General features: G+C 43.4%; 1 protein-coding gene across 6 annotated transcripts in view; it reads left to right on the top strand.

Moving 5' to 3' along the window:
• The window catches only part of CSMD3 (CUB and Sushi multiple domains 3), a 969,186-nt gene that overhangs the window by 865,017 nt on the left and 78,547 nt on the right, over nt 1-25,622 (top strand). For all 6 annotated transcript variants that reach the window (XM_083186712.1, XM_083186713.1, XM_083186711.1 and 3 more), the window contains 4 exons: nt 3,697-3,891; nt 6,745-6,918; nt 14,449-14,622; nt 21,709-21,882. In XM_083186712.1, the coding sequence (XP_083042838.1) occupies nt 3,697-3,891; nt 6,745-6,918; nt 14,449-14,622; nt 21,709-21,882 (717 nt within the window). The remainder of the gene's footprint in view (nt 1-3,696; nt 3,892-6,744; nt 6,919-14,448; nt 14,623-21,708; nt 21,883-25,622) is intronic.

Genomic DNA, 25,622 nt, shown 5'->3' with positions numbered 1-25,622 from the left:
TCTATTATCTTCAAGAAGGTGCTAAATAAATTAGAACTAGAATCTGATCGGTTGCTATGGGCAACATCCCATCTTCAATAGAACTCCCATCATAATAAATTGACCCCCAAGCTTTGATGAACCTTTCTAAAAGCTTTCTTATAATAAGGAATCAGTGCATTCCCATAAAACAACTTCAGCTCTCCTTTCTTCAAAACACAGCAGTAGAGCTGTAGCTCCCTACATAAACACTTTGATCTGTGACATCACATTCTGACACTCTGGGGCACCTTTGGGAGCCTGGTGGCCAGTGCCTCCAATGTCCCTGTGAGTTATGCAGAGGCACTTTAAAAGAGGAGGCCCATGTGAGGCTTCCTCTGTACCGGCCCCTGCCTCTCTCCCAGAGACCCGGCAGCTAGGGCCGGTATAAGGCTTCTCAGCACACTAGGGAAACATTCACCCTACTGCCACCAATATTCACTTTCCAACCCCTTAAGGCATACGTGCCTAACATTCTGGAACCGCATGGAGGCTCACAAAAATGTGGTGGTCATCCCAGCCCCCCCGGGAAGGTGGGCAAGTCTCTTGTTTTCCCTGGAGGCCACCCTCTGCCACCCACAACAGAGTACAAGGAGAGGGGGGGGGGGGGACAGCAAAGTATGGAAAAATGCCCCAAGGGAAAGTATGGAAGTTAGGTCTTAGAAATTCCACATCCACCACCTGCATTAAGTACAACAAGGATCCTCATAGATCCTATTTTTGATAGGCAGACTTGGTGGCACCTCTCCCCCCCCCCCCCCCCCCAGATCCCTGCTCCCTAGGCAGCTGCCTAAAGCTGCCTAATGGTAGAAACGGCCCTGCCGGCATCAGGACCGCTCTATTACAGCACAGTGGAGTCTGAGCTCTAGAGGGCTCAGACTCTACTAAGCATGTGCGGAACGCTGAAATAATGGGGCAATGTGCGCAGTATGGGCCCCCCTAGGGCTTAGGAGCCCGTGTGCACTGTGCATGTTGCACCCATTATAAATACGGCACTGGAGTTATGCCACTGTCTTTTTCTTACCACCCAAAATATACAAGCTTTTATTTAGTTGAGCAGGGGCAAAGCTTCGGGCCCAGTTAATAAAGTCAGTTGTTATATCATTGAATGAAAGTTACATTTTTATATAATGATTCTTTGCTGATTGATGTTGAAGTGATAAATACAGTACACACCTTTACATCTTCACACCTTGCAGAAGTGCAGTATGGAAGCAGTAGGGGCACAGTGCACCCTATGCTCCACACTTAACTAAAAAAGAGAAACTGTAGAAATATTGATGATAAGGGTTGTAAATTCTTTGTTAAGGTTCTTGTCATTGAGATTTCATATTGTTACAGATCTGAGGCTCATAAAGTAGCAGTTTCTTTCATTTCTGGATATTATTTCCTGCCCTTGAAGCTATACAAAATGAGCTGTGGTCCATAACATAAACCACTGTGGCAGGCTACAAATGTTATAAATTAAAGCTTCTCCTTGGTTTGTTTCTTCAGTCTGCTATTACTGATTTATCATTTTAACATGTGGATGCCATGGAACCCACAGTCACATGGCACATAATATAATGGGAAGAAAGGCTTTGTAACATCCTTCAGGAATCATGATTTTACTGAATGAGGCATCAAAGAAGAAGCAACGGGTTGAAATGAATCAATTAAGACTCTGTCATGTGTGTCCTTGCTTTCTGTTTTAAGCATGGGTGCCCCACATGAAGAGCAATGACATTATATCATGTAAAAGCAAATGGCAAATCTGTTGTCTTCTGGTTTTAAGCTAATAATCCAAATTGAAATACAGAGACTGTATGATGCATTTGCTAGTTCTAGGTACAGGACCAGCTACCTCTAGGCAGCTGCCTATGGTGCTGGGATCTTGGGCGCACCAACGAATCTGCATTTCATGTGCAAAATAGGAACATTTCCTGAGACAAAGCTTTGGAACCTTGGGCCTAATTCAGACCTGATCGCATGGCTGCCGATTCGCAGGCTGGGCGATAATAGATAGACTGTACATGGGTATGGCTCATAGTGCACATGTGCGGGCCGTCTTGCAATAAAATCCTGCCACTTTTTTTGATCTCTGACCTTTCACAATGTGATTGACAGGCAGACGTTGTTTGGGGGTGGTAATCACAGTTGCCAAGTTTGTTTCTACTCTTTTTCTATTTTTTTTTACCATTAATTTCTTTTTATTACGGTATAAGACAGGTACCGTAGATATAAAGGAAATCTGTAGCTTTATGCCGGCTTCTGACTCGTGCATTTATCTCATTAGCATAACAAGTGGTTAATGTTCCTTTTATTCTCTGGTTTCCTTCCTGTTACCAGCACATAAAAGGTAGCCTTATAATGTCACTTTACATACAGCTCATAACACAGGTGATGGGTAATGTATTATACAATGTCCCTTACAATACTTTGCTGGCTAATTTGATACACTTACCTCTAAATCTAAAAAGAGAAACTGCATGGGATACATTTTGAGGGTTATTTATCTGCATATAGATAATAATGGAATCCAAAAGAGCTGACTAGTTTGCCAAGAATGGGTTATGTTGGGAACCAGGGCTGCCACTAGAAATGTTGGGGCCCGGGACTGATTTCCAGTCCGGACCCCTCTGGGCCCCCCGCCCCCACTCCCTTCACTTACCGCCCGACTCCTGCTGCAGGTCCCGAAGCACAGGCTTCTTCATTGCAGGACGCCGTCGTCTAATTAGAATGCCGCACCAGCTGGTGAGCCAATCAGAGCTTGTGTACCGGCAGCTGCTGTGATTGGCTAACATTACACAAGCTCTGATTGGCTCAAAAAGCCGGTGCAGAATTTTAATTGAAGCAGGCAGCACAGCGGAGGCAGTTGGTCGGCTGACATCATGTGACATCATGTGACATCAGCTGCTGATGGTCGTGGGGGAGCGGCGATTCAGTGGGCGGTGGGCAGGCCCCCTGGGACTCAAAATCAGGGCCCTAAATCAGGGCCCCAATGCTAACCATTTCTCCTAAATCTAATTCTAACATGGACATGTTCAAAAATTTGACAGTGTGTCTATGTCAACATTTTCCAGATGTTGACATGTGAGATGTCGACATTGTTACCATGTCATCATCATGGCTGGGATGTACTGGCAGCTGATTTTTGCTCGGAGCTCATCATGTCAAACTTTTTACCCAAACTTGGCCAATGTAATGTTGTGGGTCTTTAATGCTACAAATGTAAATGGCCACTGTACCCCAACCGGCAAAGAAAAAGTAAAAATGGATCGGGAAAAAAGGTGACTCGGGGAGGGGGGGGGGGGGGGGGTGGTAAATCCAAAGAGAAAGAGGCACTAGGCACTCTCACTTTTCTAAGAGCCTCCTGCCTCCGAACCTATTAACTGTTTGATTACCTACAGTAAGTAAATTGCGCGAGGCTCATGCAATTCCACTTCCTACAAGTTTACGATCGCTTGCACTTAATTACTGTAGCACTCGCCCTTCATTATAATTATACGTTTAAATAGTAACAATGTACCATATTAGCATAGATATTGTTCATCCCTTTAATGTCAAATTATATAAAATTAAACATTTCTGGTATTTTATTATGCTTTTTTTGTGTAAAGAATCCTCTCATTTATTTAATTTGCTTTAAATAAGATTAGGCGCGTAGCTTAATATAGCTCCATTTATCTCCTTTCAAAGTTGTTACGTGTCCAAGCATCAATTCTTTCACCTTGGAACATGGAAGGTGGCGCATTGTCAACGGATCCCACTATGAATACAAGACAAAAGTCGTCTTTAGCTGTGATCCAGGTTACTTCCGTTTGGGGCCAGCATCTATTCAGTGCCTTGCCAATGGAACGTGGAGCTGGAGAAATGAGAGGCCGCACTGCCAAAGTACGTATACAAGAACTGTTATTTCCAGAACATAAACTTGGAACGTCAACTCCGTGCTTATAGCAAACAGGCAAACCTGCAATTTTCTCATTTACAGACAATGTATTTCCAAGCAGCAACAACACAAACACGTTTTATAGGAAACGTCAAGGTTTAATGTTTTGTGATATGCTAGCAGAAGAATATATCATAATCTCACTGGGGCAGATGTATCAAAGCTTGGAGAGAAATACATTGGAGAGAGATAAAGGAGCAGACGCTCAGGGGGAAGATTAATGAAGCAGTGATAAGGGAAGAGAAGTGAGCCAGAGGAGAACTGGGCCATGGCAACCAATCAGCTGCTCTGTGATATTTTATATTATGCAAATTAGAGATGCTACTTCAGTGCTGGTTGGTTGCCACGGGCCACATCTCCTCTGGCTCACTTCTCCTCCCTTATCACTGCTTCATACATATACCCCTGTGTTCCTTGCTGTCACATTACAGGCTGGGTTTGAAAAAGGGCAGTTAGGACATACAGTGGCGTAACAATAACCAATACAGATCCCCTTTGTGCTTGTGGGCGCTGGGGGTCTGTGTCGGCTATTGTTAGAGCGGAACATGAAGATAACTTGCCGGCCTCCAGTGCCATTGAACTGGTCCCTCCAAAATGGCCACCATACAGAAGATAAGACCCGATATCAGTGTCTCGTGGTGGTGTGTGGGCAGCTAGGAGGTCCCTGTCGCTTCAGTGATCTGCGGTAAAATGATTATGTGTGAATGTGCACAACTATTCATGGGAGACAGAGGGACTGGGGGCATGCTAGCTGCACCCAGAGCACTGTTCAAGCCTCTGCAGCAATGGCAAGGTGGAGTGGGGCTCACAAGTCAGGCATTGCAGACATGCCACACCCCCTCACAACCATGCAAGTTTGTACTTTATCTCTCTCCTCTTCATCTCTCTCCAAAGTTTGGTACATCTTTCCAACAGAATTGTCTGTTATTAAGCTAAAGTTATGAAGCTACTGTATACAGTATGCAATTCAGCACCATTTTGCAAGTGTACATGGTCAAAAGTGGAAGCAAGGAAGAGGTAATCAACTATCGACCAGTGAGCCTTACATCAGTAGTAGGGAAATTGATGGAAACACTCTTAAAACAAAGAGTTGTAGAATATCTCAAAACCAGCAATTTACAGGATCCGAAACAGCATGGGTTTACTGGGGGACGATCATGTCAAACAAATCTTATTGACTTTTTTGACTGGGTGACTAAAGTAATAGATCAAGGTGGGGCTGTAGATGTAGCTTATCTAGACTTTAGTAAAGCTTTTGACACTGTCCCACATCGCAGACTGTTAAATAAACTTGAAAGCTTAGGATTGGATTCTAAGATAGTTGAATGGATAAGAGCGTGGTTGCAGGACAGAAAACAAAGAGTTGTAGTAAATGGAGTACAGTCAAAGGAAGGAAAGGTTACAAGTTGGGTACCCCAGGGATCTGTACTTGGACCGGTGCTTTTTAATATCTTTATTGGTGATATTGCAAATGGAATTGAGGGTAAAATGTGCCTTTTTGCAGATGACACAAAGGTATGCAACAGGGTAGACACACCAGGAGGGGTAAAACAAATGATTGAGAAATGGTCAAGAGGATGGCAACTACAGTTTAATGCCAAAAAATGCAAAATCATGCACTTTGGTCTCAGAAATCCAAAGACTAAATATAGTGTAAATGGCACTATAATGGAAACTACTGAGGAAGAGAGGGATCTAGGTGTCACTATTTCAGGGGACTTAAAAGCAGGTAGGCAATGTAACAAAGCAATGAAGAAAGCAAGTCAGATGCTTGGTTGCATAAGGAGAGGTATCAGCAGTAGAAAGAAAGAAGTAATAATGCCACTGTATAGGTCATTGGTACGACCTCACCTAGAGTATTGTGTTCAGTTCTGGAGGCCATATCTCCAGAAGGATATAAATACATTAGAGACTGTACAAAGAAAAGCAACTAAAATGGTGCATGGCCTACATCACAAAACGTACCAGGAAAGACTAAAAGATCTTAATATGTATACTTTAGAGCAGAGAAGGGAAAGGGGGGACATGATAGAAACTTTCAAATATATCAAGGGTTTTAACAAGGTCCAGGTGGGATACATTCTTCACAGGAAGAGGAGCAGCAGAACACGAGGACATGCACTGAAACTAGAGGGAGGAAGATTCAGGGGAAATGTGAGGAAGAATTACTTCACAGAAAGAGTAGTAGATAAGTGGAATAGCCTCCCATCAAGGTGGTAGAGGCAAATACAGTAGAGCAATTTAAACATGCTTGGGATTGGCATATTGATATCCTTACAAAAAAATAAGGATCAAATATGGTTTGAGGTAACATGTTTAAAAAAAGGGGCAGACTAGATGGGCCAAGTGGTTCTTATCTGCTGTTACATTCTATGTTTCTATGTCAACCTCCTTAATGACTGTATGTATATAGGAAGACATTGGGGGTAAAAAGGAAGTGGTTGGACACGCCCACATGTCATTGGACACACCCACACAGCTCTGGCCACACCTTCACAGCACTGGTCACAGCTCCTCCTTTTTCCACAGTAGGTCCTTAATCATTGTTATTCTCAGTCCCACGTGGCTCTTTTTCTGGCCTTTTTCAGGATAGTATAGAAACTCTTTCAGTTCATATATCATAGGAGCACTTCACATGCTGGGATTTGTAGTTCGGCCACAGGTGGAGAGCGAAAACAGTGCCAAATCCTACATTAGTTTCAGTTACAGTTTTTCTCTGAGAACTTTGCAATCAGTTCCTGGATGACAGGGATGTGTTCTTACTCTTAGGGAATGCTAATTGTGTCTGTTTATTCCAGTTACATCCTGTGGAGAACTTCCTGTGCCACCCAACGGCAAAAAAATAGGAACGCAAACAACATTTGCATCAACAGCAATATTTACCTGTGAGACGGGTTACATGCTGGTAGGATCAGTTGTGCGGGAATGCTTATCCTCCGGACTCTGGAGCGGCACAGAAACTAGATGTTTAGGTAATTACATTTTATTCATTTATTATTGCATTGTATAAGAAAAAAGGTATATTTTTGTTTACCTTTTTTATGATAAGTCCTTCGAATTTTGTATATGTGCTGCCTATTGGGTACATGTTCCCATGTGCTGCCTATAGGGTGAATGTTCTGATGTGCTGCCTGGAGGGTGAAGATTAAAAATGTGCTGCCTGTTACAGTAGGTTAATGTTCCAATGTGCTGCGTGTAGGGTGAATGTTCCCATGTGCTGCCTGTAGGGCGAATGTTCCCATGTGCTGCCTGTAGGGCGAATGTTCCCATGTGCTGCCTGTAGGGCGAATGTTCCCATGTGCTGCCTGTAGAGTGAATGTTCCCATGGGCTGCCTGTAGGGCGAATGTTCCCATGTGCTGCTTGTAGGGTGAATGTTCCCATGTGCTGCCTGTAGGGCGAATGTTCCCATGTGCTGCCTGTAGAGCGAATGTTCCCATGGGCTGCCTGTAGGGCGAATGTTCCCATGTGCTGCCTGTGGGGCGAATGTTCCCATGTGCTGCCTGTAGGGCGAATGTTCCCATGTGCTGCCTGTAGGCTGAACGTTCCCATGTGCTGCCTGTAGGGCGAATGTTCCCATGTGCTGCCTGTAGGGCGAATGTTCCCATGTGCTGCCTGTAGGGCGAATGTTCCCATGTGCTGCCTGTAGGGTGAACGTTCCCATGTGCTGCCTGTAGGACGAATGTTCCCATGTGCTGCCTGTAGGGCGAATGTTCCCATGTGCTGCCTGTAGGGTGAACGTTCCCATGTGCTGCCTGTAGGACGAATGTTCCCATGTGCTGCCTGCCTGTAGGGCGAATGTTCCCATGTGCTGCCTGCCTGTAGGGCGAATGTTCCCATGTCCTGCCTGTAGGGCGAATGTTCCCATGTCCTGCCTGTAGGGCGAATGTTCCCATGTGCTGCCTGCCTGTAGGGCGAATGTTCCCATGTGCTGCCTGTAGGGCGAATGTTCCCATGTGCTGCCTGTAGGGCGAATGTTCCCATGTGCTGCCTGCCTGTAGGGCGAATGTTCCCATGTGCTGCCTGTAGGGCGAATGTTCCCATGTGCTGCCTGTAGGGTAAATGTTCCCATGTGCTGCCTGTAGGGTGAATGTTCCCATGTGCTGCCTGTAGGGTGACTGTTCCCATGTGCTGCCTGTAGGGTGACTGGACCAGATGTATCAAGCTTCAAAAAGTGATAAAATGGAGAGTGAAAAACAGCCAGCCAATCAGATCCTACCTGCCATACTAGAGGCTGGATTAGAAAAATGATAGGTAGGTGCTGATTGGCTGGTTTTTTATAACTCTCCATTTTATCACTGTTTGAAGCTTGATACATCTGGCCCACTGTTCCCATGTGCTACCTGTAGGGTGAATGTTCCCACGTGCTGCCTGTAGGGTGACTATTCCCATGTGCTGCCTGTAGGGTGAATGTTCCCATGTGCTGCCTGTAGGGTGACTATTCCCATGTGCTGCCTGTAGGGTGACTATTCCCATGTGCTGCCTGTAGGGTGAATGTTCCCATGTGCTGCCTGTAGGGTGACTGTTCCCACGTGCTTCCTGTAGGGTGACTGTTCCCATGTGCTGCCTGTAGGGCGAATGTTCCCATGTGCTGCCTGTAGGGTGACTGTTCCCATGTGCTGCCTGTAGGGTGACTGTTCCCACGTGCTACCTGTAGAGTGACTGTTCCCACGTGCTGCCTGTAGGGTGACTGTTCCCATGTGCTGCCTGTAGGGTGTATGTTCCCATGTGCTGCCTGTAGGGTGAATGTTCCCATGTGCTGCCTGTAGGGTGAATGTTCCCATGTACTGCCTGTAGGGCGAACATTCCCATGTGCTGCCTGTAGGGTGACTGTTCCCATGTGCTGCCTGTAGGGTGACTGTTCCCATGTGCTGCCTGTAGGGTGACTGGACCAGATGTATCAAGCTTCAAAAAGTGATAAAATGGAGAGTGAAAAACAGCCAGCCAATCAGATCCTACCTGCCATACTAGAGGCTGGATTAGAAAAATGATAGGTAGGTGCTGATTGGCTGGTTTTTTATAACTCTCCATTTTATCACTGTTTGAAGCTTGATACATCTGGCCCACTGTTCCCATGTGCTACCTGTAGGGTGAATGTTCCCACGTGCTGCCTGTAGGGTGACTATTCCCATGTGCTGCCTGTAGGGTGAATGTTCCCATGTGCTGCCTGTAGGGTGACTGGACCAGATGTATCAAGCTTCAAAAAGTGATAAAATGGAGAGTGAAAAACAGCCAGCCAATCAGATCCTACCTGCCATACTAGAGGCTGGATTAGAAAAATGATAGGTAGGTGCTGATTGGCTGGTTTTTTATAACTCTCCATTTTATCACTGTTTGAAGCTTGATACATCTGGCCCACTGTTCCCATGTGCTACCTGTAGGGTGAATGTTCCCACGTGCTGCCTGTAGGGTGACTATTCCCATGTGCTGCCTGTAGGGTGAATGTTCCCACGTGCTGCCTGTAGGGTGAATGTTCCCACGTGCTGCCTGTAGGGTGACTGTTCCCATGTGCTGCCTGTAGGGTGACTATTCCCATGTGCTGCCTGTAGGGTGAATGTTCCCATGTGCTGCCTGTAGGGTGACTGTTCCCACGTGCTTCCTGTAGGGTGAATGTTCCCATGTGCTGCCTGTAGGGTGACTGTTCCCACGTGCTTCCTGTAGGGTGACTATTCCCATGTGCTGCCTGTAGGGTGAATGTTCCCATGTGCTGCCTGTAGGGTGACTGTTCCCATGTGCTGCCTGTAGGGTGACTGTTCCCATGTGCTACCTGTAGAGTGACTGTTCCCACGTGCTGCCTGTAGGGTGACTGTTCCCATGTGCTGCCTGTAGGGTGTATGTTCCCATGTGCTGCCTGTAGGGTGAATGTTCCCATGTGCTGCCTGTAGGGTGACTGTTCCCATGTGCTGCCTGTAGGGTGACTGTTCCCATGTGCTGCCTGTAGGGTGACTGTTCCCATGTGCTGCCTGTAGGGTGTATGTTCCCATGTGCTGCCTGTAGGGTGAATGTTCCCATGTACTGCCTGTAGGGCGAACATTCCCATGTGCTGCCTGTAGGGTGACTGTTCCCATGTGCTGCCTGTAGGGCGAATGTTCCCATGTGCTGCCTGTAGGGTGACTGTTCCCATGTGCTGCCTGTAGGGTGACTGTTCCCATGTGCTGCCTGTAGGGTGAATGTTCCCACGTGCTGCCTGTAGGGTGACTGTTCCCATGTGCTGCCTGTAGGGTGACTGTTCCCACGTGCTACCTGTAGAGTGACTGTTCCCACGTGCTGCCTGTAGGGTGTATGTTCCCATGTGCTGCCTGTAGGGTGTATGTTCCCATGTGCTGCCTGTAGGGTGACTGTTCCCATGTGCTACCTGTAGAGTGAATGTTCCCATGTGCTGCCTGTAGGCAAATGTTCCCATGTGCTGCCTGTAGGGTGTATGTTCCATGTGCTGCCTGTAGGGTGAATGTTCCCATGTGCTGCCTGTAGGGTGAATGTTCCCATGTACTTCCTGTAGGGCGAACATTCCCATGTGCTGCCTGTAGGGTGACTGTTCCCATGTGCTGCCTGTAGGGTGACTATTCCGATGTGCTGCCTGTAGGGTGAATGTTCCCACGTGCTGCCTGTAGGGTGACTGTTCCCATGTGCTGCCTGTAGGGTGAATGTTCCCATGTGCTGCCTGTAGGGCGAATGTTCCCATGTGCTGCCTGTAGGGTGACTGTTCCCATGTGCTGCCTGTAGGGTGACTATTCCCACGTGCTGCCTGTAGGGTGAATGTTCCCATGTGCTGCCTGTAGGGTGAATGTTCCCATGTGCGGCCTGTAATGTGAATGTTCCCATGTGCTGCCTGTAGGGCGAATGTTCCCATGTGCTGCCTGTAGGGCGAATGTTCCCATGTGCTGCCTGTAGGGTGACTGTTCCCATGTGCTGCCTGTAGGGTGACTATTCCCACGTGCTGCCTGTAGGGTGACTGTTCCCATGTGCGGCCTGTAGGGTGAATGTTCCCATGTGCTGCCTGTAGGGTGACTGTTCCCATGTGCTGCCTGTAGGGTGACTATTCCCACGTGCTGCCTGTAGGGTGACTGTTCCCATGTGCGGCCTGTAGGGTGAATGTTCCCATGTGCGTCCTGTAGGGTGAATGTTCCCATGTGCTGCCTGTAGGGCGAATGTTCCCATGTTCTGCCTGTAGGGTGAATGTTGCCACGTGCTGCCTGTAGGGTGACTGTTCCCATGTGCTGCCTGTAGGGTGACTGTTCCCACGTGCTGCCTGTAGGGTGTATGTTCCCATGTGCTGCCTTTAGGGTGAATGTTCCCATGTGCGGCCTGTAGGGTGAATGTTCCCATGTGCGGCCTGTAGGGCGAATGTTCCCATGTGCTGCCTGTAGGGTGACTGTTCCCACGTGCTACCTGTAGGGTAAATGTTCCCATGTGCTGCCTGTAGGGTGACTATTCCCACGTGCTGCCTGTAGGGGTGAATGTTCCCATGTGCTGCCTGTAGGGTGAATGTTCCCATGTGCGGCCTGTAGTGTGAATGTTCCCATGTGCTGCCTGTAGGGCGAATGTTCCCATGTGCTGCCTGTAGGGCGAATGTTCCCATGTGCTGCCTGTAGGGTGAATGTTCCCACGTGCTGCCTGTAGGGTGACTGTTCCCATGTAGGGTGAATATTTCATGTGCTGCATAGAGAAGAAATAACAATCTGTGTCAACTTGAAAACATTAATATGACAATACTTGTGAAAGTGCCTCATAATTATTTCCAAACTCTTGATGTTTCTTCGGTGAGTGTCCTTGACACAGAAACTAGTCAGAAATCTGAAGTGTTGAATCCAAGCTCTAATATTGTTTACGCAAATCCACCTGGCATTTACTGTACTTACTCTTATTGAAGATCCAGTGCCCGGTCATTTCAAATCTCAAATCCTACTGACAGTGATTCAGATGTTATATAACTGCTGCAACCACATTTTGGATTGAGAAGTCAATAAGGACTTTGCTTATAAGCAGCATACCAATGATAAGACTTGGAATCATAGGGGCTACCAGCCGAAAACAGTTTGTAAGATATATTGGCTTGCCATTAATTTGTGAACATTGACTTGATCCTAAACTGTTTTACACATACATGGACTTTAGATAATTTGTCAGTGCCAGTGGCGCCACGAGGGGTGGGGATACTCTTTACCTGGATCCTGACTTGTTGGAGCAGTCCGACGGGGGCTGGGGTCAGTTTCTGATTTGTTGGTGCTCCTGAGAGGTACAATTATCTTCCTTTGCAGTATGCATCAGTTGGTTCGGGCAAATGTTCCCTTCTGTAGTTTGCGGCACCTTTCTTTGTCACATGTAGAACCCCTCTTTGTTGCAGCAGCACCATTCTTTGTTGCTTGTGATGCCCCTTTTTGTTGCTTGCAGTGTTCCTTTTTGCTAAACATTGGCCCTTATTCAGATCTGGCTGGACTACCCAAGGCAGGCATTATTGTTTTGAAAATGTATAGAAGTGTACATTACCAGGAAAAGAATTATAAGATGAAAGACTGATCTATTGGTGGTCTCTCAGCTACAAAAAAACAGGCTTTGTTGTTTTTTTGTTTTATCCTTAAAGTTTGAAGAGTATTTTTTTCATGTACTGTAAGTACTTTTTCAGCTTTGGAAAAAATGATTGTATGCATTGTGGTTATTATTATTAAGGGGGGTATTCAATGATTAGGTCATGGCGGTCGATCTTGCTCGACCGCCGTGACCCTGTCCCGTTTTTGGTCAGCTCGACCGAGAACATGCAGGAGGGATTCAATGTCCCACCTGCCGGGGAGCGAGAAAGGGGCGTGGCCGTGAGTTGCGGTCGAGAAGAGGCGAGCTGCAGCCGGCAGCTCGTCACTTCCGGGTCGTTCTCGGGCAGAACAAGCCCGACAGCTAGTGAAGTCGGGCTCGTTCTGCCGAGAAACCCTGCTCAATGCTGTCGGGGAAGACAGCATTGAATAGGGCCCGGCGACCATCTACGCCCGTGGGGAAATGGTCACCGGCGATTGAATACCCGCTTAAATCATAATTTTTTTGCTGCCCAGAATTGTTCTTATAATCTCACATGTCAATTCAAGCTTGATATTTTTTAGTGCTACATAACAGCTAATATGAAAGACTCTTGCTTTAACATTATCAATGATTTAAATAACTAGTTAAAAAATGACTGTGAAGTAGGGGTAAAAGTGCCTCTGTAAGGGCAGATATTGACACCACATATTGGGCCAGATGTTTCAAGCTTCGAAAAGTGATAAAATGGAGAGTGATAAACAACCAGCCAATCAGCTCATAACTGCCATGTTATGTTACAGGCTGGGTCTGAAAGATGACAGATGGGAGCTGATTGGCTGGTTGTTTATCGCTCTCCATTTTATACATTTTTATAGCTTGATACATCTGGCCCATTAGATCTGGTAATGACGGTATTATTATTATTATTATTAACCTTTTGAGTGCCAACATTGCTGTGAGATATCCTCAAAATATCCATTAAAATCATATCAACTGTTCCTCTTTCGGGGTAAAATATTTATCTAAAGGTCAATGAACTGACTCGGCTGTATTTGTATTTATTTATACTAAAAGAACGGTCGTTGTGGGCGGCGCTGCCATTTTTGACGGATATTTTGAGGATCGCTCACAGCATTGTTGGCTCTCAAATGGTTAATGTCATTTTGTGATAGGAAGTGGAGAATTTAATCAGTTGTCAGACCAGGTGTCCAATTCTGGCTCTATAGGGTCACATTCATCCCAGGTGAGACTCAGTTTGCAACAGCTGGGAAGCCAAATTCTGAACTCCCATCATAGCCAATCCCAATCATCTGATTGGGGCGCCATGAATGGCAAACATAGCCGATAGCGTCCCATTAAAATGATCTAATGGTGATGTTTGTGTGGTGCAGTATTGCTACTATTTTTTTTTTTTTTAGATATGGACATAATTTTTCATTTTAACCTATGAACTAACTTGTCATTATGAAACAGTCATTGGTATATTATATACAGATGTAGCGCCTGTCATTCTTGCAGGGGTGGTGATAGATTCGCCAGCCGCCAGCCCCGGAAGGGGACGTGCGTGAATGAGACGCTTGTGCGTCCCCTTACTACGGAGCTCCCCGCCGGTCATTACCGCTTCGCTGCCGGTCCCTGCTGCCCGATCCCACCTCCCCGCTCCCCCCCTAACCCTGCACATCCAGCAGGGTTCACGTCCCCCGCCGCCCAGAAACTGGGAGGCACGTTCGTGTTGGACGCTTGCGTGTCCCAGTCAGATGGAGTGCCAGCAGGGGGTGTTCTGGCGAGCCCCAGCGCTGGCTGAGAGGCGCTCCATCTGTAATCCAATTTAGTCTTCTAGTTACTATTGAGTGTTACACGACCCACAAATATGGAAGCAATCTCTAAGGTCTGGTCCAGAATGTAAAACCTACTGTACCTCTCATTACATAATGTATAATGTAAGACACGATTGCTTAATTTGTAAAAATATCTAATGTGTTTATTGATGTTGCAGCTGGTCACTGTGGAACACCAGAATTAATTGTGAACGGGCAAGTTATCGGAGAGAATTATGGATACAGAGACACTGTTGTCTATCAATGCAACCCTGGTTTTAGGTTGATTGGGTCATCGGTGCGAATCTGTCAGCAGGATCACAACTGGTCTGGTCAACTACCATCTTGTGTGTGTAAGTATAGATTTTGGGCCACATACCAAATTTCACACAATTCCAAATGCGGACATTTTTAGCTAGCTGTTTAGACATTGCGTGCTGCATATGCACCATAAAGTAACTAACACGTGATTCTATTTTGTAAGCATCGTAGCTGCTACACACTTGTGGCTGGGTGGGCATTACTAGTTGCCAACAGAGATATCTGGATGATTGATGTTTAAAGTTCTAAATCTGTACTCTAATCTACCAACAGTTAATGTATTTCAGGTAACCTGGTAGGAATGAATACAGTATGTTTGAAAATGTGACAGTTAGTAATTACTACGGCTGTGCACCAGCTAGGTGATTTGGAAAACGTGGACCGTTGGTAGATCTTGAGGACCGGTTTGGTCACCCCAACACCTTTTTTTCTCAACACTTGCTAGATTTACTATTGGGAAAAATAACCATCATTCCAAAAGCATGGTGAATGAAGTGAGCCCACAAGAGTATACATTTGTACTGATGGTACATATCTATATAGATATATATATATATATATATAGATATATATATATATATATATATATATATATATATATATATATATATATATATATATATATATATATATATATATATATATATATATATATAGATGGGTGACGACCGGCACTTGGTACATCCAATATCAACGAGGAGGTGCCTTCCACAATAATAATATAGCAATGGTTTCCAAATAAATGAAGACTGGAGGCGGCACTCTCAGTGAAAAATGACAAACTTGTATTCAAATCATAGTGAAAAAATCACAGCAAAAACAGTGTCAGCATTGGTATGTCGACAGTTTCGAGGCTTGCGCCCCTTCCTCAGGACTGCTGACTGTGCAACATGGTTAAATAACAAAAGCGGTGAGGTGCAGAGAATATATATATCAGTGGCGTGCGGTGGGTGAGGCAGGTGAGGCATAGCCTTTCCTGTCATACTAGCGTATATGCGGGGGTTTTGAATTGATAAAATATGTCAAAAGTACAAAGAATATATTTAAAAAATCTTATTTTTTTAATTCTATTCATTTTTATAGTAAAAAGTCTATGGCAGGTGACGCAGTGCCTCACCTGGCTACCTTTTCTGCACATATCTTATCAAAACTCAGTGAATCTCCAGCAGTATCACAAACAATAGTGTTAAGAAGCGCCCAAATAGAGAATGTCTTTCCCCTTGTTTATATAACCATAATCAACAAAGACTTTATCATAAATACAATATTTATTAAAACAATTATATTAAAACTAGCTTATTCTTGGTTTTATATCGGTAGTATTTTCCTTGAGATTATGTATCATAGCAAGTACCCGACGCGTTTCAGCTCTTTATGAGACTTCATCAGGGGTGTAGTACTTTTTATGATTCTACAAAAGTAGAACATAATTGTAAGTATACATCAAATTAAATTACAAGTCATATATCTGGGAAGACATTTACAATAGTTGATTTAACACATAACTATGATAAAAATGAATGGTAAATAATAAAACGAAAAAGGATGAAACAAAAATGAGGAACAGATGGATCAAGAATAAAACATTACCAAAGTCAAATGACAGTAGATTATTTAACTGCCTTTTATAAGTTGATCAGTTATTAATAGATCATTTCTTTAAGTACTATACCTTTAAGGAATCTGTGGAATTTAATATAGGTGGAAATTCAATGTAATCTCAACCTCAGTTTTCCAGAGTATAAAATATATACTGTTTATGACATATATATATATATATATATATATATATATATATATATATATATATATATATATATAATATATATAGCATTGGTGATCAAATGAATGAAGACCGGAGGCGGCACTCACAATAGTATATATATGAAATTTATATATATATATATATATATATATATATATATATATATATATATATTATACTCTGGACAACTGTGGTTGAGATTACATTGAATTCCCACCTATATTAAATCCCACAGATACCTTAAAGGTATAGTACTTAAAGAAATGATCTATTAATAACTGATCAACTTATAAAAGGCAGTTAAATAATCTACTGTCATTTCACTTTGGTAATGTTTTATTCTTGATCCATCTGTTCCTCATTTTTGTTTCATCCTTTTTGGTTTTATTATTTACCATTCATTTTTTATCATAGTTATGTGTTAAATCAACTATTGTAAAGGTCTTCCCAGATATATGACTTGTAATTTGATTTTGATATATACTTACAATTATGATGAAGTCTCATAAAGAGACAAAACGCGTCAGTTACTTGCGATGATGCATAATCACAAAGAAAATACTACCAATATAAAACCAAGAATAAGCTTGTTTTAATATAATTGTTTTAATAACTATAATTGTTTTAATAAATATTGTTTTTAATTCATTTTGTCTTTGTATTGTCTTTGTTCATTATGGTTAAATAAACAAAGGGAAAGACATTCTCTATTTGGGCACTTCTTTATACTATTGTTTGTGACATTGGATTGGTTGGTCCCTCTAGTAGGAGACTTAAGGTGTGTACACACAGATGTGCCTTAAGACACTATCCTCGATCCAATCAGATCGGATCGGAATCAGATCACAAGGCACATCTGATTTGCATACAGATCTGCACTATATAGTCAAGGCAGACAGGACTTTCTGCCTTGCGATACGTGAACGCGCATCGGGATCGGATCGGGATCGCAAGGGTTTTAACCCTTGCGATCTGCATCCGATTCCGATCCGATGTTGACTATATCGTCAACATCGGAAGGCAAATAGTACCGTGTGTACACACTATTAGTGTTAATAGCGACCTCTTGTATCTAGAGCAAATTCTAGGGATATTGTATTTTATATATAATACTAAATACTAAATAAATATAATACTTTCTGCCCCTGCTGTTATTAAAAAAAAAATAGCATCTGATTTAACAATTATTTTGCAGCCTTGAGAGAGTCTCAAATTGTGCAAAACGGTCATTTGTTTTTCAAGGTGCACTAATAATACTACGATTTATGTGACCATGTTTTCAGACATGCAGGCATTACCTGTTGTATATTTGAATAAAATTGCCATGAAGGTTCATGGTCGTGGGTGAATAGGAGTTACCAGAATTCAGAGCAAACTACATTAGAAATTGGAAGCAGCGGGAAACATATTTGCAGTCGTACTGTGAGCACTAGAGACTCATTTTGTTGTCCTCTTTCTGCCCTTGATGTATATATCTCCTCTTTGTCAGATCATAAAAAATGTCACTTGCTCTATAATTTAGACTTAACCTGTCTCACACGAGGCCCATTTCCCCCCTGCCTGTTTCTGCACAATATTATGCACTCCGGAACTACGATACAATACACCTGGAGAAAAATAAAATGTAAACAAATTTCCCGAATCGGTGAAAAATAATTGCAACATTTGTAATTTTTTTTTCTTTTGTCAACACGTATCATTCTAATAATATATTGTTGTGTTGTAATTTAATAGATTCGAAAGATCTATCTGGATCTCAAACTGTCAGTTGTGCAGATAATCAGTTTTTCATTTTATTTGGACTTCTCTTGAGAGGCTCAACTACTACAGTACAACAGCTGTCTCATGCAAGTATTCATGAGGACAGACTCTGAGAAGGCCATTCACCCAATAAATCTGCACTGACACAGACACTGTCAGCCAAAAAAAAACTCCTCAGCACTATTTGTCCTGTATTTCAATGCTAAAAATTATGCGGGCATGAAATAATGTAAGAGATTAAGAAAATAGCACATTTGAAAAAAAACAAAAACACATAATTTAGTAAACAAATATTATGCAACCGCACCATATAATTAAACATTTGGAACTGCGATTAGTTTAATTTTAGATCATATATATTTTTTTTTAGATTTACAGTTAACCGTTTGATTTTAGCCTGAGGTGGTTTACTTGAGAAATACCTTCAGGACAAATACCCAAATTTCTGGTAAAATATAGGTGCTGATGAATCGCACTCAGGAATCTTCCCAGCACCAGGCGCAATTTACAGTGGACTGATTTCGCTTAAAAGTGCTCTCATCTTCATAGGGTTGCAAGCTATTTTGGCCCAGCAAAGGGTGCGAGATCAGCTTAACTTGGGTTCCATTTTCAGCATTTAAATGGCACCCGAACGGCACCTCGCACCCTTCGGCGCTAATAGGATCAACCCCCATGACACCTTATTCCCTAATGCCTTAGTTCAAATTTAATAACAACAATTAAAATGGCATACAGTAATTAATCTCAAAATGTTACTATGGGCCCGAGTCGAGCCTGCTCGCTACGTTGCCTGTGTTCAGGGCCCAGCGAGCAGGTTAACTCTTTCCAGCTGAATGCATGCCCCTACGGCCATCCGTAACCCTGTGAAGGGCAGTGAATGGTTGTGTAAGGGAACACATCCATTCCCAAGCATCTGCACAGAGGATAAAATCTTTCGATGTTTGCTTACCATCGAATGATCTTTCCTCCTCTTCATGGGCGCTTGCAGCTGCCGCGTGATTCAGGAGTCATCCGGCAGCTGCAAGGATATTAGCGATTTTGGGGCAGGCACTGACGTCAAGAACCTGCCCCTAGCAGGCAAAGGAATGCTTTTGTGTGGCAGAGTTTCTATGGGCGTGCCCACCAATTTTGTAGGCACTGCCATGAAACGTGGCTGCAAGCTCCTTGGCAAGGGTGAAATTTGATTTCCTGCAGGCGCTTGTAACCGTGCCCTGCACATGTGCATTAGCAAGAAATGCGCATGCGTGGTAGGCCCACCATCGGACAGGTCTAAATCGTCCCCCATATCTCTAATATTAACATTTCTTAAACACCCGTATGGACCCCTGTGGATTAAGGGAAGTTGTGCCCTTAATTGTAATGGAGCAGATAAGTTTTGGAACTTTATCTCCATTCACTTTATCTCTCCCCAAAGCTTAACAAATGGACATCTTGGTCACTTTAATTGTAAGTCAAGTAGTTAGGATCTGAGGTTTGTATCTAATCTTCTGATTGGATAGCCTTAGTGCTTAATAAGTTATATACCGCTTGTCCTGTCCAATGAAAATCTTCAATACTGATTGGGCTATGCTTCTCCTATAAGTTCCTTGGAATTCAGTTCAACGGATTCTCAATGGCGCCATTAATCAATCAGCCCAAACTTAGAAAACCCTTTTACTCCAAGTGAAGAATGTATTGAGATTAAATTTGGAATTCTAAATTCTGAATATTTAAAAAAAAAAATTCAGTTTAAATTTTGTTATTAAACCATTGTGTCTATGGCAAATTGGTAAGATCTTTCGAAGACCAATTTCGAGTTTTCTCATTTGTCTTAAAGATTCATATGTTTCCAATTAAAACTCTATTTTTGATTTACCTCATTCAAGCAGTTAGTCATTATCTCGATGCAAATATTTCAATTTTCAGATAAGTACTGGTCAGATTATTCTAAATATATGTTTTAAAACTGTCATACAGTAGTCCCTCAAGGGTGCCCTAACGAGTGAGGGGAATAAGCCCGTAGGGGCAAAATGCTTATCGATAATCTATAAGCAAGAACGAATCTTTGTCAAACAAGACCTTCCAAATCTTTTGGATAAGAATAGACGATGGTAAATAATTGCCCGTAGTTCACTGGTAACAGCAGCGAAGGTGACTGGTGTTTTTCAACATCCAATTATAGAAAACCACACAGTAGCTGCAACTGCTCTGCTGAGAGGCGAGGATATAGGTAATAGTTATCTGTGACAGCAACATACAAAAATACATATTAGTCCAGCGAGTGCATCCTGTTTCCAGTGTACTTTATCTATTTTTAGTGCGAATCCACTGTCATTTCTACTGAGATATCACATTTGATTCCATTATAATTGCAGAGATTTTTTTTTTTTTTAGAGCTACGACTCTCTTTACTAAATAAGGCACCAGTCACTGAGTATCAGAAGTACAATTATACTTCACATATCAACTGATCCCCAACAGTGGGGTTAATTTACTAAGATGGGAGTTCTACTACAGATGGGATGTTGGTAATGGGGAACCAATCAGAAGGTATTAGATAGAATCCGGTTGTTTTCCCATAGCACCATCTCATCTGAAATAGAACTCCAATCTTAGTAACGCCGATGTATCTACATAAGGACTTATTTTATTTATTTTTTATCAGGCATACTTATACAGCAAATCCCTTCACACCAAATTTGCCGAATCCTAAACTACACCTAAACCTTGACTTTGCATATTCAATAAAAAAAAAAAATAGAAGCAAAGTCTGAGTAGAAATATCTGTATTTTTATCTTTAGGAATAAGTTAATTTGTATTATGTGAACAAACATCAAAAGGAAATCAGGTCTCACAGTTTGGCTGAACCCAATTACTGTTAAAAGTGTTTCCGAATTTTGCCCTCAAGGTTAAGAACAGTAGACTTGACAGAATGTTCATTGGCAAATTCTCTAGATGTTTTTTTCTAGGTTTTTTTTTCAATATTCGTTTTCCAACAAGGGCAAGTGCAGGGAGGACAAGTCACACCCAATTTCCCCTGAGTTCCCCTTGCAGCTCCCCAGGAGAGCTCACTAATGATTTGGCACTTTATGTGCCATTTCATACATGGTATAAAGTCCTGGGGAGCTGCAGGGGCAGGAGATTTAAAAAAAATGGTTATTGGCGAGGCGGCAGCGGCGGGTGCCAGGCTGCGCTGAGAGCCCGTCGGGTGGGGATGCCCACGCAGTGGCAGGGCGGCAGCGGCGGGTCCCGGCAGCAGTGGGGCAGTCAGTGTCCGGGAACTAGCACTGAGCATCAAGTGCAGTGCGGCCAGCGGCGGCAGAATTTAAAAAAAAATTCAAAAGACAGGCTGGCCGTTGATTGGCTGAGAGTGCTTTCTCAGCCAATCAGCGGCCGTGCTGAGATATGCAAACTTAATATACAAGTTTGTCTTACAATTCAGACCTGTCTGTTCCTTATGTGTCCAGTTTAATGATAAGTATTCAAGTCCCAATGATAGCTGAATAACATACTGGGCTACTGCTACCAGTATATATTTCTAATAATGTATCATCAGTGAATGCTATATACTGTATACTACATACACTGTTTGTTACTATGTCGTTTTGGCAGCCATCAGCTGTGGTCACCCCGGCAGTCCCATCTATGGAAGAACCAGCGGCAACGGTTATAACTACAATGATGTGGTGACTTTCTCCTGTAACATGGGATACGTTATGCAAGGACCGACAAGGGCGCAGTGTCAGGCCAACCGGCAGTGGAGTCACCCTCCACCTATATGCAAAGGTAACAGAGACAATTCTTTCATTACAGTGAATTCATAAATAGATTATAATGTAAAGGTTTAGATTTATTGAAGCAGACTAACATATATTGTGTAACAAGATGGAACAACATAACTGGATTCAATGACTGTGGTAGACAAAACCATGCTGCACTTCAGGTGGGTCAGATGTAACATGTGCAGAGAGAGTTAGATTTGGGTGAATTATTTTGTCTCTGTGAAGGGTAAATACTGGCTGCTTTATTCTTTCACAGCAATTTAGATTTCAATTTGAACACACATCACCCAAATCTAACTCTCTAACTATGTCTCTGCACCTGTTACATCTGCCCGACCTGCAGTGGTGCATGGTTTTGTCCATCTGCAAATATTGCAGCATTGCTGACAGCTCTGAGACAGGCCCCACTAAGTTATTTTCGCCTGTTTAGCGATTTCGCCAGGGTGGACGACTTTCCATATCAGGACACTACAGAAAGCCATCCACCGCGTCGCTCATCTGCTGGTAATACAAGCAGAGGAGCGGAGGGGCCAGTGTAGATTCGGAAGTGCGAACGACCACATACCGCTCATCGCCGGACCATACACACTGGGCGGCTTTTGTGCTTTCAGCTCAAAGTCACCCACATTGTATGGGCCTTTACTGACATCAGGGGATGGCGACAGGGTGACTGCTTTCGGGGGGCGGTTTGTGGTGACCGTGACATCACAAACAGCTGATTCGAGATGGTAAATGGTGGCCCTGCATCTACCTTCATGGCCACAGGGCTACCTTAGAAATGTGATTGCATGCAAATATTTTTCAATGACATTGCTCTGCATGCTGGGAGTGCTGAAAGTTTTAGTACAATAGCTACAGGCATTAAACCTGCAGCGTTACCTGTGTGGTTAACACTGGGGGTAATTGAATCTGCCCCATTGTGGGGGAGATTTACTAAGACGGAAGTTCTGTGTCACATGGGATGTTGGCTATGGGCAACAAATCAAATACTATATATTATCTTCTAGAAGGTGCTAAATAAATAAGTAGATTCTGATTGGTTGCCCATAGCAACATCCCATGTGACACTGAACTTCCATCTTAGCAAATTTCCCCCATAGTGTTTCTATGCAGGGTAAATACTGGCTGCTTTTGCATGTATCCCACCCACAGACAACTTTTGTGTGTGCTTTTTTTATGCTTTGCTATCAAAGCTGAATCAGTGCATACAGTTTATATTTGAATTCAAAGAGTACAGTAGAATTGGCATTACGGCCTTACGGTGCTGAGGTCTCGGGTTTGATTCCAAATATCTGTATGGAGTTTCGTGTTCTCCCAATGTTTGTGTTGATATTCTCCCACAATCTACAAACATACTGGTAGGTTATTGATGTCTAGACTTGAGGTATATATAAGAGGGTGTATTAGATAATTCTATTGGGTCAAATCAGTAAGCAGCGAGTAAGTCGTGACTAGGAGTATGCGCCACTGTAGGCTGCTCTTCCAGTACTACTGGACTTACAGACTTTGGCCTGCATGCCTATAGGGCTGTGTACAGGGTCACTGAGAGGTTATGCGGGCCCTGGTAAAATTTTGGGGATGTGGCCTAATTGTTGGAGGCGTGGCCGCCTCCCACGATTAGGCCACGCCCCAAAAATGTTCAGGCCGGTGAAAAAAAAAACACTTTAAAGTCAAGGGGGGAGTGTTATTGTTGCGTCCCCCCCCCACTTCAGCAGCATCAGCAGCAGCAGCAGCACATAACAACAGCAAGTGCTGTGCTGACAGCAGGCTCAGCGTGAGCTCTCACACTATAAGTGAGATGCTCCTGCTGATCCTGCTGTCAGCACATGCTGCAGGTGTATGTGTTGCCTGAAAGGGACAGAGGGGGGAGAGGGGTGGGGCAGACCAAGGCCCCCACCAGGCCCCTCCAGCAAGCCCGGTCTCAGGTAATTAGTACCTGCTCCCCCCCCCCCCCCCTTTCAGCATCCCTGGCTGTGTACAAAAGTCTGCAAGTCCGGGTGAGATCGGGCTGTGAGGAGGGCGAGTTAAGCTGTCATTGCCGGCATTTCTACACTGATGCAATTGCAATTTGCCCTAATACACCTACTTGAATTGATCCCTATAAACTCCCGATGTACGAATTGATGCCAAGTATAGCATCCCTTCTGCACAGCTGCATGCGATATGTTTGGCGCAATCTAAATTTTATTAATAAAATAATTATAACAAATGAATAATGAGAACAGTTTCAACCTTTCGCCTTGTGGTTATTCCTATATGTATATTTATGTTTAAACTGTTAGCGGAAAGAGCCGTCATGAACGGTTTAATCAATGTCAGGTTTCACAGCAAGTTTACTCCTTATTTGACAGTGTTTATATCTTTCCTGGATGTATTTCCCTGGACTCCAGTAAAATATTATCAATCAGTATTCTATAAATCTCAAAAGCAATTAAGGAAACAGAATGGAGCAGGGTTCCTAGATAACCTTGCGAATGCATCTGTGTCAGGCAGAGGTTAGCCATAAATTTCATCTGAGATATGGAAATAAAGTGTTACTTTTGGAATGATGTGTTATACATGGACTCCGAGATTTGAAAATTGGTCTTCGCTGCCGGTGTCCCGCTCATGACCCATACCGTCGTAATTATTTACCTCTCTTGACCCCACACTAGGTCAGTTCCAATGTACGATTTGCAAAGCAAAAGTACTGTTGTAACTTGACACAACTCATTTTACATACTATATAACTGGCTTTGATGTATGTCATGGTTTGTAGGACGTCTTTACATGGTAATGAGCGTTGACGGGTCAGTCTTTGGGAGTATCTCTCTAATTTACAATCTACTAGCAATGTTGGTATCATATGCCTGCAGATACCAGTAATTCACCATTGCCTTCCGCTCACCAGAAATGTAAATACTATTTACGGGTGTTGAAGCTATGTTATACTTGTTAACAGGGCCGGTTCTACCATTAGGCAACTTAAGGCAGCTGCCTAGGGGCTCCAGAATCTGTGGGGAGCCTGAGTATGACTATTATAAAATTAAGGTGGAATCTGAGGGAGGTATTCAATTGTTTTTCACCAGCATTTCAGCTGGCTATCCCTGGAGGTTGTGAGCTGAAATGCAGGAATGCATGACTAAACCAGACCATAATAAGCATGATATGCACTATGATCTCCCATCACTTTAGACGGGAGATCGGGCTTGATATTACAATTGAATTCCACCCAGTGAGTTCAACATCCTTGTTGTACTCAATGCAGACAGCAGGCTTTGAACTTCTGTGATGTCACCCTTTACACATTCAGTCGAAATCGGTGTGTGGGTGGTGGAAGTTTGGCTCAAGTTGAGGGAAATCCTTTCACCAGCACTGCTTGTACATAAGATACAACAACGGTGAGATTAGCCACAATAAAACCAAAGCATGCCACAGGTTACCAAGTAAATTGATAGTTACCTAATATCTTAAGGGTAGACCTGTAGAAAATCGGCAAGAAACTCAATCAATGGAGGAGATCCACGTGTAGAAGTAGAATCTGTTTATTTTTAGTTATTTTTAATTTTTTTGAAAATCATTGAAGCATAAAGAGTAAATAGACAAACATAATGCACCCCATTCTAAACCTAAAGCAACCCGAATCCAAGTGTGGATGGTTCCTGCAGAATCAGTATCTTTAAACTGCACAAGATCCGTTGAAAGCAATCATTGAGTGCACACATGGCTTACCAGGAATAAGCAGAGATTGGCTGTTCAAGTGAA

The sequence above is a fragment of the Crinia signifera genome, chromosome 5, assembly GCF_055691185.1.
Source record: "Crinia signifera chromosome 5, ASM5569118v1, whole genome shotgun sequence".
Lineage (NCBI taxonomy): Eukaryota > Metazoa > Chordata > Amphibia > Anura > Myobatrachidae > Crinia > Crinia signifera.
This window is presented reverse-complemented; position numbering and strand designations above follow the sequence as displayed.